This window comes from Zingiber officinale, chromosome 2A, assembly GCF_018446385.1.
Source record: "Zingiber officinale cultivar Zhangliang chromosome 2A, Zo_v1.1, whole genome shotgun sequence".
Classification (NCBI taxonomy): domain Eukaryota; kingdom Viridiplantae; phylum Streptophyta; class Magnoliopsida; order Zingiberales; family Zingiberaceae; genus Zingiber; species Zingiber officinale.
In genome coordinates this window covers 122,601,803-122,614,266 of record NC_055988.1, presented here as the reverse complement: position 1 = coordinate 122,614,266, position 12,464 = coordinate 122,601,803, and the positions used below count along the sequence as shown (strand labels likewise).

General features: G+C 48.8%; 1 protein-coding gene across 1 annotated transcript; it reads left to right on the top strand.

Annotated features, from left to right (window-relative positions):
• Positions 1–941: 941 nt before the first annotated feature.
• On the top strand, positions 942–2,503 carry LOC122042150 (protein WHAT'S THIS FACTOR 9, mitochondrial-like). The gene has a single exon (XM_042602126.1). The coding sequence runs from the start codon at positions 1,024–1,026 to the stop codon at positions 2,290–2,292; it is 1,269 nt and encodes a 422-aa protein (XP_042458060.1). The 5' UTR covers positions 942–1,023; the 3' UTR covers positions 2,293–2,503.
• Positions 2,504–12,464: the final 9,961 nt, after the last annotated feature.

Sequence of the window (12,464 nt, the reverse complement as noted above, 5' to 3'; positions counted from 1 at the left end):
TAATATTTTTAAGGGTTAATAACTTTAAACCCCCTTTATTTTATAGCATGTTACATTTTGCCCCTCCCCTTTTTATTTGAAAAACTATATTTAACCCCCTTTAACATAAGTAAAAAAGAGAAAAAAGATAAATGATCAAAATAACCTTAATTAAAATCAGATTTTTAGAAGAAAATGAAAAATAAAAATAATCACGTAAAATCGTTGAAAGCTTAACTTTAATCCAACCTGATTTATATATAGGCCCAAAATCTTACTTGTTCCTAGAAAAAATATTTTCATAAAATTCACACATGCATTAGCATAAATAACAGAAAAATAGCAACTCTGAAAGGGATAATCAGTTCAAAACTCATTCCACCAAATAAAAAAGAGGCAGAATTCTAAATTGATGCTGGTGCATGTGTAAATTTTGTGAGGATATTTTTTCTAAGAACAAATAAAATTTTAGATCTATATATAAATCATGTTGGGTTAAGGTTAAGTTTTCAACGATCTTAGGGGATTATTTTTATTTTTATTTTTTATTTTCTTTTAAAAGTTTGATTTAGGTTAGGATTATTTTGCTCATTTACTTTTTTTTTTCTTTTTTTTTTTACTTATATTAAATGGAGGAGGAGGAGGGGGGGGGGGGGTTAAGTATAATTTTTCAAATAAAAGGGGGCAAAATGTAACATGCTATAAAATACCAGAGGTTTAAAGTTATTAATCCTATTTTTAATTAAGGTAAATTAAAAAAATAATTTATAATAAATAATATTAAAATAAAGATTTTTTTTTAAAAAAAATTAACAGCCAACACCATTCACCAAAACGGTAATTTACGGCGCCCTAAAAGAGTTTTATTTTAATACAAATTTACCGTCGATATATTTTTTTTTTCCTTACAAGAAAATAAAAGCTGAAACTTATGGCCCTGTACGATTCGTGCGGGAATCCCTTCCAACGGCTCCGATTCTCCTTAGATGCACTTTCACCCCACGAGCCTCTTCCTCGGTTTCTTCTCGAAGCGGTTTCATCGCGATGCACGTCAGCAGCAAAACCCTCGCTCAACATCGTCGTCGCCAGCAGCAGCCGCCATGGTGGAGATGGTCGCCGCAAAGGTGGCTCGTGAAGGTTCGCCTCAAGTGGGTGAAGAATCGCGGTCTCGACCACATCATCGATCGCGATACCAACGTCAAGGCCGCTTGCCTCCTCAAGGACGCCATCGCCGCCGCCCCCTCTGGCCTCCTCCCCGCTCGCTCCCTCGCCCCCTTACAGAAAAACCTCGGCCTCACTGTCCCCTTCCTCCGCTTCCTCCGCCGCTACCCCACCCTCTTCCACGAGCAGCCCCACCCCCGCTTTCCCTCCCTCCCCGCATTCTCCCTTGCCCCCGCTTCCCTCCTCCTCCACCGCCGCGAGCAGGACGCTTTCGTCTCCACTCTCCACGACGACTCCGCACACCGCGTCGCCCGCCTCCTTATGATGGCCCGCTCCCGCGCCCTCCCCGTCGCATCCCTCGCTTCCCTCCGCTACGACCTCGGTCTTCCCTCGAACTTCTCCTCCGCCCTCCCAGCCGCTCGCCCCGACCTCTTCAGCCTCTCTCGCCGACGCTCCGACGGCGCCCCGATACTCTCCCTCACAGCCTGGCCAGAACACCTCGCCGTCTCCGCTCTCCAGATCCGTCACCGCGACGCCATCGCCCAGCCTTCCACCGCGCCGCTCGTCTTCCCCATGAAATTTCCACGAGACTACGGCAACATGAACAAGGTTAAGGCCTGGATGGAGGATTTCCATCGCCTTCCGTACGTGTCCCCCTACGAGGACACTTCTGGAATCGACCCCGAGAGCGATCTCATGGAGAAGCATGTGGTCGGCGTCCTCCATGAGCTCCTCAGCCTCACCATCCACAAGAAGACCAAGCGTACCTACCTGCGCAGCCTCCGGGAGGAGCTCGGCCTTCCTCACAAGTTCACTAGGATCTTTAACCGCTACTCGGGCATCTTCTACCTCTCCCTCAAGTGCAAGACCATCACCGTTGTCCTCCGGGAGGGCTATGAGAGGGGCAAGCTGGTGGAGCAGCACCCTCTCGCACTTCTCAGGGACAAATTCTACTATGTCATGAGAACAGGGATCCTGTATCGAGGAAAGGGTTGTTCCAAGCTTGCGTTCGAGGAAGATGATTTATTAGGCGAAGGAAATTCCAAGGAGGAGGAGCAGCAGTACAGTGATTTCGATGAAGACGATGCCGACGCCAACGACAGCAGTGATGAACAACACTATGAACTGGATGATTCAGATGATGAGGAATGAACTTTTTAGTCCAAATTTGGTTTCTTGCTCCTTGAGACAGCTCGATGTCTGCAACCTCGGCAAGTTAAGGTGAGTTCTTATTTGATTCAAAAGAACAGTGCATGTTTATGCGAACTAAATAAGAAATTAAGCATGTTAATCAAAATGTTCTTGCCTTTGATGTCATTTAGTAGTACAGATTAACCAGATGCAGTTTAACAAACTATTTAAACATCAGTTAGGCTACAAACCAAACGTAATTAAGAAGAAAACAAGGTTTTGGTTGATAGAGATTTCCATTATGTCACAGCCAGTTCCAACAATCAATGATTCGTACTCCAGGGTTTCATCGTGTCGACCAGAATACAAACTTATACTGCGAGCAATCACAAAAGCTTCAGTGTCTGAAAATTATGAAATTAGAAAAAAAAAAACGTTCCAAGTAATCAATGATTCTTGCAAGTTTCAGATTAAATGTTTTTAGTTTTCTGTATTGCAAATTATGGATATGTGAGGTAGAAAATGGAGGAAGAGAGGGAACCTTCAAGGGATGAAGACAGGCTTTGATCTCGCTAGAGTAGCGTTCCTGTTCGACCGCATCACTCTCCGTCTCAGCGTAGGCGCCGGCAGTGTCAGCTGGAGATGGCGCCGCGGAACCCTGGGTCTCCGCTTCCTCTATCGGCTCCATTGTGCCTTCCTCTCGACAAGAATAGTTCAATCTATCTATACAGCAGTAGATATGGCTGCCGGAAGGCGGAAGCGAATCGAAGAGAAGTCGACGGAAAAGAAGGTTCTTGGGAGAACAGCGGCCCGGCGACGAGGGATTTTTTATTTTTTCCGTTTTCCGTATGTTAAAATTTACAAGGGAAAATCTCCCTATTTAACCTCCTATTTTTTATCAAGCAATATTTTACTCTCCTATATTTTAAAAATAACATTTAATTCCTGTCAGCAAAGGTCTTATCTTTTTTTATTAATAAAAAATTTGAAAAAAAGTATATTAAATTTATTAATAATTTAGTCCATTTCTATTTTTTTTATCTAAATTAATTTTAGATAAATCTTTAATTAATATTTTCAATATGTGCATTGATGCGGTGATAGGGAGGAGGGTCCTATCCCGTTACCATAGTGGAGGTCAGTGTCATGGTGGAAGTCAGTCAAGGCGGTCAAACGTCCTTAGACCACCGGTCGATCGGGTAGCACGCTCGCCCAATTGGGATAAAGAAGACCCGATCTGAAATCATAACAGCTCGGCGAAGTTCCGAACTTCCGACGCTCAGAAAGATTGCCAGGTATCTGCAAGATCACGTCGAGCAGCTTCCCTGCTGGCCCTATATGGAGTTACAAGAATAGAGCGGATTTATGACAGAGCTATAAAGAAATAGAAGGGCAGCCGAGCAGTTTTCTCAGGATAGCGGAAGCATATGTCGAGCGGTCTCCCCGCTCGACCAGAGAACACACTCATCCGAGCTGAGCGGCTGTCCCGCTCGGCCCAGTAAAAGACACTGCTAGCTGGATATTATCTTTTTGGAAACATATGCCGTTGATAGACGATAGGATCAGCGGCTGGTTCTGACAGAACATTGTACGGCAGAAGCTTCCACTGTCACTTCAGAAATATGCTCGGCTCGTTAAGGTATTGTGTTAGAGATACTTTACTAATACATATTTTCAGGGAAAGCTTCAAGAGGCGTGCACGCCTCGGGAAGCATGCACGCGCGCTATAGGAGCCCTATATAAAGGAGGTCCAAGCTTCAGCGGAGGTATGCGATAATCTATTGTTGCTACTACTATTCGCTACTTTGCTTTGCTTCCACACATCGTCGGTGACTGACTTGAGCGTAGGAGGGCCATCGCCGGGGACTCCTTCCCTGGCTCGACACTGACGCAACTGTGGTTGCAGGGTCTCGAGAAGTCTACACACGGTCAACCGGAGCGCCACGTCCCCAGCTTCTGTCCCCTCGACCATCGGACAGGATCAAATTTGACATCGTCTATGAGAACGTGACCTGCATTCGAGCCGAGAGGACGGAAGACGCTGGACTACTTCACACAGTGACGCTCACCCAAGAAGAACTCGACCTGCTCATGCAAGCCCCAACACAGAAAATAGTTGAGCAATAACAACAGAAGGCGCTAGCTGATCGGCAAGCGCAGCAAGCAATGTCCGTGGCAGGAGGTTGAGCAGCACAAGAGGACCGCCCGGAGCAACTCTCTATCTGGGGGCAGAATAGGTTGCCGATCGACACGCATGGCGAGGTGCCGCCCGCGCCGATATCTTTTCATCAGACACTGTTCCAAACACCCTCGGAGATAGCTCAAGCCAACCAAGAGCGGGGATCTTCTTCGGACGAAGCGCCTGTTCGGGATGCACGAAAGGGCAAGGCGCCTCAACACTTCTCCCGAGCGAATCAACCGCCAGTTCTCCGAGGACATATTACGAGATCCTCTCCCTAAGTACTACACCCCGCTGGCGATCGAGTCCTACAACGGTTCGACCGATCTAGATGATTATCTGGATAGGTTCGATAATGAAGTCACACTCCACCAGTACATGGATGGAGTGAAATGCCGAGTCTTCCTCACCACGCTTTCCGGTTCGGCGCAATGCTGGTTCAGAAGGCTGTCAGAAGGATCTATATGAAACTTCAAAGATTTTTGAACGACCTTCTTACACCATTTTGTGAGCAGCCGACGCTATCAAAAGACAACCGTCAGCCTATTTTCCTTGAAGCAAGGGCCGAGAGAAGCTCTATGAGCCTATATTCAACGCTTCAATCAGGTGGCTATGGATATCCCCTCGGTTTTATCCGAGACTATGATGAATGTATTCACTCAAGGACTCGTTGAGGGAGACTTCTTCCGATTGCTCATAAGGAAGCCGCCTAGAGATTATGATCACATGCTCAAGAAGGCCAATGAGTACATCAACGTGGAGGAAGTCCAAGCAGCTAGAAGGAAGGAGACGCTAGCCGAACACTTGGTGCTGACCGAAGGTCGACCGATAAGCAGCCACTAGCCGCCTAAGGAACCAATAGCCAAAGGAGGGCGGCTGCATGAGACAAGGGCGCATGTCGTGCAGCATGTCGCTTCCGACTGACCGAAAGCATCAAAGGGTAAGGTATGGACACTTATGTTTTACTCTTTCCACCAGTCCACGTCATACAACACACGCAATTGCCGAGGATTGACGCCCATCGTCAGTCGACCGGCTCAGCGAAATTACCGCCGTCGATCCCTCTCTCCCGATCAGCGACATAAACATCAATCCACTGGGCAACAAGACGCTGGAAGATTGCCCGAGCGACAGCACCATCGAAGAGAGCATGTTGAGCCTGCCCGGGGCCGGGACGACTGAAGTAGACCCTTCGCTCGGGAGGAAGAGAATCGAAGCAATGCCGCCCGGGGAGAAATAAACATCATCGCTGGCGGTCCGACCAGTGGCGATTCCAATCGAGCTCGGAAGTCGTATGCATGACGATTGAAGATACATGAGGTGGGATGCAACTAGGAGAAGGCGAGCGGGCCCGAGATCAGCTTCGGACCCCGAGACTTGGAGGGAGTCGAGATCCCTCACGACGACGCCTTGATCATCCGTGCAGTGATCGCTAATTATACCATTCACCGTATCTTTGTTGACACAGGGAGCTCGGTGAACATCATTTTTAAGAAGGCGTTCAATCAGCTGCAGATCGATCGGGCCGAGCTGTTGCCTATGACGACCCCGCTGTATGGGTTCACCGACAATGGAGTATTGGCGATCAACCAAACAAAATTGGTCATTTCACTCAGAGAAGAACCACTCAAGAGGACCCGAACAACAAACTTTATCGTGGTGGACACCCCCTCAGCTTATAATGTCATCCTGGGCCGACCGACCCTCAATGAGTTCCGGGCAGTAGTCTCTACTTACTGCCAAAAGATCAAGTTCCCGGTAGACGACAGGGTATGAGAGGTCAAGGGCGATCAACTAGTTGCTCAGCGCTGCTACGTCGAGATGGTTAAAATTGAAGCTAGGTCCGCTCGGAAGACTCCACGGCTAGAGGTAAACACTGTTAATGAAGAACCTCCTGCCTTAGCCTATGAAGAGAAAGTGGAAGTCCAAATTCATCCTTGCCGAGCGGAGGCAACTACTTTCATAGTTGTGGATCTGGGAGCTGAGCAGAAGGCGGAGTTGATCGCCTATCTCCAACAAAAGCATGATGTGTTTGCATGGTCAATACAAGAGCTGCTCGATATCTCTCTAAGTATAGCTTAGCATGAGCTACATGCCCGACCGGACGCTCGTCTGGTAAAGCAGCGAAAAAGGGATTTTAGCGCTGAGCAGAACTTGATCATTCGGACGGAGGTAGAAAAGCTGTTGCAAGCCGGACGGGTGAGGGAAGCTCAATTTCCTAGCTGGTTTGCCAACGTTGTCCTCGTCTCTAAATCGGGCAACAAGTGGCGAGTCTGCATTGACTTCTGGGACCTGAACAAAGCATGCTCGAAGGACTTCTACCCGTTGCCTCGGATTGACCAGATGGTGGACTCCACAGCGAGATGCGAGCTGATCTGCATGCTGGATGCCTACCAAGGTTATCATCAAGTGCCGCTCGCCCGCGAAGATCAAGAAAAGGCCAGGTTCATTACGACCGACGGTACGTACTGCTACAACGTCATGCCGTTCGGACTCAAGAATGCCGAGCCACTTATCAAAGATTGATGAATAAAGTGTTCCGACGACAGATCGGCCGTAACATGGAGGTATACGTAGATGATATCCTAATAAAATCTCTCCGAGCGGTTGACCTATGTGCAGATATTGAGGAGACCTGCCGGACACTTAGGGCATATGGGATAAAGCTGAACTCAAGTGGGTGCTTCCTCGGTTACATCGTAATTGAGTGGGGTATCGAGGTAAACTCAGTCAAAGTAAAAGCATTGTAAGATATGCCCCCGCCCCGCAACCTGAAGGAGGCTCAGCGACTGACCAGTCGGATCATAGTGTTATCCAGATTCATCTCTAAAATCGCCAATCGGAGCTTGGGATTCTTCAAAATACTACGCCGGGCAACAAATTTCAATGGGATGAGGAGTGCGACAAGGCATTCGAAGAGCTCAAAGAATACCTCAACTCCTTGCCTGTCCTAGCCAAGCTATGTGTTAGCGAGCCGCTCTGGATCTACCTGTCGTCCACAGAGCATGCGGTCGGCTCAACATTAGTTAGGCAAAGTGGCGAGGAACAACCAGTGTACTTTTTAAGCCACATATTAAAAGATGTCGAGTCTCGCTACACTGGTCTCGAGAAGTTAGCTTATGCTTTAGTGCTCGCCGCTCGAAGGCTTCGCCCGTACTTCCTCGCTCACTCTATAATCGTGATGACCAACAGTCCCTTGGGGAGAGTACGTCTCAATCCCGAGACGTCCGGAAATGGACAATGGAGCTCAATGAATTTGACATCCAATATCAACCCCGAACTGCCATTAAAGCACAGTCCTTGACAGATTTCGTTACCAAGGTACAGAGCCCAGAGCCAGAAGCCGTGTGGAGGATATATGTGGATGGTTCGTCCACTCGACAGGGGAGCGACATTGACATGCTACTCATCTCCCCGCAAGAAGATCGAATGCAGTTGACCATTCGGCTAGAGTACAGGGCCACCAACAACGAAGTCGAGTACGAGGCGCTAATAGTCGGCTTACAAGCTGCTCGACACGTCAGGGCAGTCAAAGTCTTGCTCCATTCAAATTCTCAGTTGGCCGCTTAGCAATTGCCCGGAGCGTTCGAGATAAGCAACGCCTGACTCACGCTCTACGCAGAGGCCTTTGAAAAATTGAAGTCCAACTTTCAAGAGGTTGTCATACAGAAGATCCCTCAATCGAAAAATCAAGCTGCATGTGAATTGGCCAAGTTAGTTAGTTCGCTAATGTCGATCGTCATAGGCCAGCCGATCGAGCAAGTCTCTTTGGTGGCACACATTGATCGAATGGAAGGACTCAATTTCTCGAACGACTAGAGGACGACATTGATAGAATTCTTGTGGTCAAGAATGACACCGTCTGATCGGGAGGAAGCTCGGTTATTGAGAAAAAGGTCCAAGCAATTCACTCTAATCGGAGACCAGCTGTACAAGGAAGCCTTCGCCCAACCCCTACTTAAATGCGTCGGACCAGAAGACATCGATTACATCCTGAAGGAGGTACACTAAGGCGTTTGCGGGGGTCACCCGGGCGACCACACGTTATTCCGGAAAATATTTCTGGCCGGATACTTCTGGCCGACCCTCCAGGAGGACGTCACTCGAACGGTGGCCACCTGCTTATCTTGCCAGAGATACCACAACATGACACACCGACCGACTGAGGAAATGAAAGCGTCCACGGTAGCGTGCCCGTTCGACCAATGGAAATGGATATCGTGGGACCTTTCCCTATGGCAACCGGTCAGCGGAAGTTCCTGCTCGTCGCGGTGGATTACTTCTCCAAATGGGTCGAAGCCGAGCCCTCAGCCAAGATAGCTAAGTAGATGGTCATAAAGTTCGTATGACAGAACATCATTTGCCGATTCGACATCCCTCGTCGGCTCGTCTCGGACAATGGAAGACAATTCTCCGGTCAGAAGCTCAGGGAGTGGTGCGAAGGATATGGTATCCGGAAGGCCTTCACTTTTGTGGCCTACCCATAGAGCAACGAGCAGGCAGAAGTCACCAATCGGGAAATCCTTCGAGTCTTGCGTGCTCGACTCGACCATATGGGGGGCAGCTAGGTTGATGAGCTCCCGAGCATGTTGTGAGCCCTTCGCACGACGCCAAAGGAGGGGACCGGTTTGACCCCATTCCACATGGTGTATGGCGGCGAAGCAGTCGTTCCAGTAGAGGTCGGATTAGAGTTTGATTGGGTGCAGCATTATGATGAAGGCAACGTCGAGCGGAGACTTTTGGAGTTGGACTTGGTGGACGAAGCGTACGCTAGAGCAGCCGTCCGACTGATGGCATATCGGCAGCGGATGAAGCAAACCTACAATCGAAGGGTGATCCCGAGATCCTTCCAGGTCGACGACCTCGTATGGAAGAAAGTCAAGCCAGTCGGGGACGTCACCAAGCTCAAAGCCCCATGGGCAGGGCCTTCCAAGGTCGTGGAAAAGCTCCGATCAGGTGCTTATTATCTCGAGGACGAGACGGGGAGGTGGCTCGAACGACCATGGAGCGCAAACCATCTCCAATCATATCGGGCCGGATGAGAGGTGCGCAAGTGTAGAAGCGTATTTATACATTTTTGTATGTCCTCTCTGAATGCAGGGTCAAAATAAAAGATTTCTAAGCTATATGCCGAATGACACACAAATTATCGAGTGGCGACGTTAAACGCGTGTCTTCACCAAATCGTCGAGCGACGACGTTAAACGCGTGTCTTCACCAAATCGTCGAGCGGCGACGTTAAACACGTGTCTTCACCAAATTGTCGAGCGGCGACGTTAAATGCATGTCTTCACCAAATAGTCGAGCGGCGACGTTAAATGCGTGTCTTCACCAAATAGTCGAGCGGCGACGTTAAATGTGTGTCTTCACCAAATGGTCGAGCGGCGACTTTAAACCCCAGTCTTCACCAACGGTCGAGCGACGACCTTAAACCCCAGTCTTCACCAACGGTCGAGCGGCGACCTTAAACCCCAGTCTTCACCAACGGTCGAATGGTGACCTTAAACCCAAGTCTTCCCCAATTGTTGTACCAAATCGTCGAGCGGCGACGTTAAACTCCGGTCTTCACCAAATCGTCGAGCGACAACGTTAAAGCGCATGCCCTCACAAACGGTCGAACGACGACCTCAAATCCGACCCTGCCCCTATGTCCAAATAGTTAGGCGCAGATACGGGATCAGGGGCATTTACAGGCAAAGATAAGAAAACTGTGAAAGGAAATGCTTCGCCGAACGGGCACATATATATTAAAACCAAAATTTCCAAGATTACATTTCAAGATCACAGTTGCAGGATAAAGATAAGAGCTTTGCCGAACGGACGAGCTTACATTAAGACTTCAAAAATTTATAACGCTCAACCTCACTCAAGGTAATCCAGAGCGTTGTCGGGTAGCGACTCGGTCATCTTATCTCGACTGATGACGCTATCCTTCAAAGTCTTGGGAAGGTGGCCACCCGCCTTGAGCTGGTTGATCGTTTCATCTATTGCCAGGTTGCAGAGCCGGAGATACCGAGCCACGACTTTATCATTGAACGTGTCTGAGCGGATGTAGTTCTGTCGCATTATTGCAAATCGACTCGGCTTGACGTCCTGATAGATCTTCATCGCCGCTCGGGAGCCCTCCAACTCAGTCTTCACCTTTTCTAGCTCATCCCGGCCCAGCTTTAGTACTGCGTCCTTAGTGGAGAGTTGGCCTTGGAGCTCGGTTTCCCTCGCTGCCTAGCTCACTCGTTCAGTCACCATAAAATCTTCAGCGTCTTTGAGCTTGCTGGCAAGATCTTGGGCCTCCTTGTTCTTCAATTCCAGGTCCTCGATGGCCCGGTTCTTCCTAGCGGTGGCCGACTCGATCTTCTTGTCAAATGTGTTGACTTGCTTCTTGAGTCGGCCCAACATCTCCTCATGGCCGGAAGATTTAGCCTATTCGGCCTCGAGAAGCTTGGTCTTCTTCTCCAGGTCGGCCTTTAGTCTGGCCATCTCCCTCGGATCGGCAGTGGGTTGGCTGTTGGAGACCTGGAGTTTCCTGAACGCATCCTCCAGATGAGCTAGCCTGTGGAACATGACCAGACTCTCCACCCAATACTACAATTAGGTAAAAGGATTAGAGCTGATATGAAGAAAGATAATTACAAGGAGCTTACCCCAGTTGTCATCTGGGTATGACTGTTGGCTAGCACGCTCGGGGGCATCACCGTCGCTCGGGCTCGGGCTTCTTCCCATACTTGGGTGAGCGGATCCCGTATAATGAATTAATGCTCAGGAGTGCTTGATCGGGCGCTCGACTCGTTGTACTCCTCCGTGGGTAGGTGAAGGATCGCCATGATGGATCGTCAGCCGCTCGGAGCCGAGTGGGACGAGGTTGTTGGGTCGGTCGGTCGGGACGCAGATGCCAGGAGGATGGCCGATCGCCGAACCCTTGATGGCCGCGATGGCGGCATAGAAGCCAGGGGCTCCACAGCGATAGGCTCCTGTGCAACTCGGCCACCGATGGAGTCCGGTCGGAGGATACCTCGGGCGTAGTCACAGGAACCGCGGAGGGATTTGAGGTGCCGACATCGACCCTTTCGGCAGATCCCACCGCCGAGGCAGTAGAGCGTGAAAACTCTGTGCGGCGCCTTTTACGCCTTGGCAACGGCTCGCCAAAGGAATCCGAATTCTCCGAGCGGATGATGGGCACTGGCTCGGATGGTTGCTTCGCGCCACCGACAACCTCGACACTGGGGGCTTGGCTAGCTGCCCCACCACTTGCTAAGACGGGAGTCGCTACACTCTCGTCTTGAGAGCCGACCGGTTGTAGGCCGCGGTTCGCCAATTCCTCAACTGCGACCGCCTCGATCTCAGCGTTCTAAAGCTTCGGGAGGTCGGACATTGTTGGTTGCTACTCGGAAAACCCAATGGCTCCACTGTACAAAAAATTTTGTACGTGATCTGAACCTTTCCTAGCTACCATGTGTTCTTTTAAGTTAAACTTGTATCTCCTGCGGAACTTAACACGTTTGATTCCAAGTTTAACTTATATGTTCTTTTAGGTTTAGATTTGGATCTCCTGCGGATCTTAACACGTTTGATCCAAATCACCTAGGTTATAAATTCAATTTAAATATTAGTTTCCAAAATTGGCTTCCAATACTGCATGGCGAGGCATTTGGCCTTCTTGGATATGGGAGCAACCACCACCGACTAGACAAAGCCTTTTAAGGAAAGTTAATATTTAATTTCCTTATATAACTCTAGATTAACCAAAAGGAACAATCAAATCACAAGGAAAAAAGAAACAGAACACAACATCGAAATTAAATTCGAAAAACAAGAATTGAATGCCTCTTGTATTTGGTATTTATACAAAGAAAAATTAACTAGTATGATGCGAAAATTAAATACTAGTTATACCTCTTCCTTGTATGCTAAAAACCTCAAGATCTTCTGTCGTATCCCTCGCCTCCTCTTGGACGTCGTGTGGGCGACGATCCTCCAAGACGAACACCACCCGGAGAGCTTCTCCTCCTTCTATAGA

Coding starts and splice junctions, on each gene's coding strand:
- LOC122042150 (XM_042602126.1), top strand. CDS start 1,024: ATGCACGTCAGCAGCAAAACCCTCGCTCAACATCGTCGTCGCCAGCAG.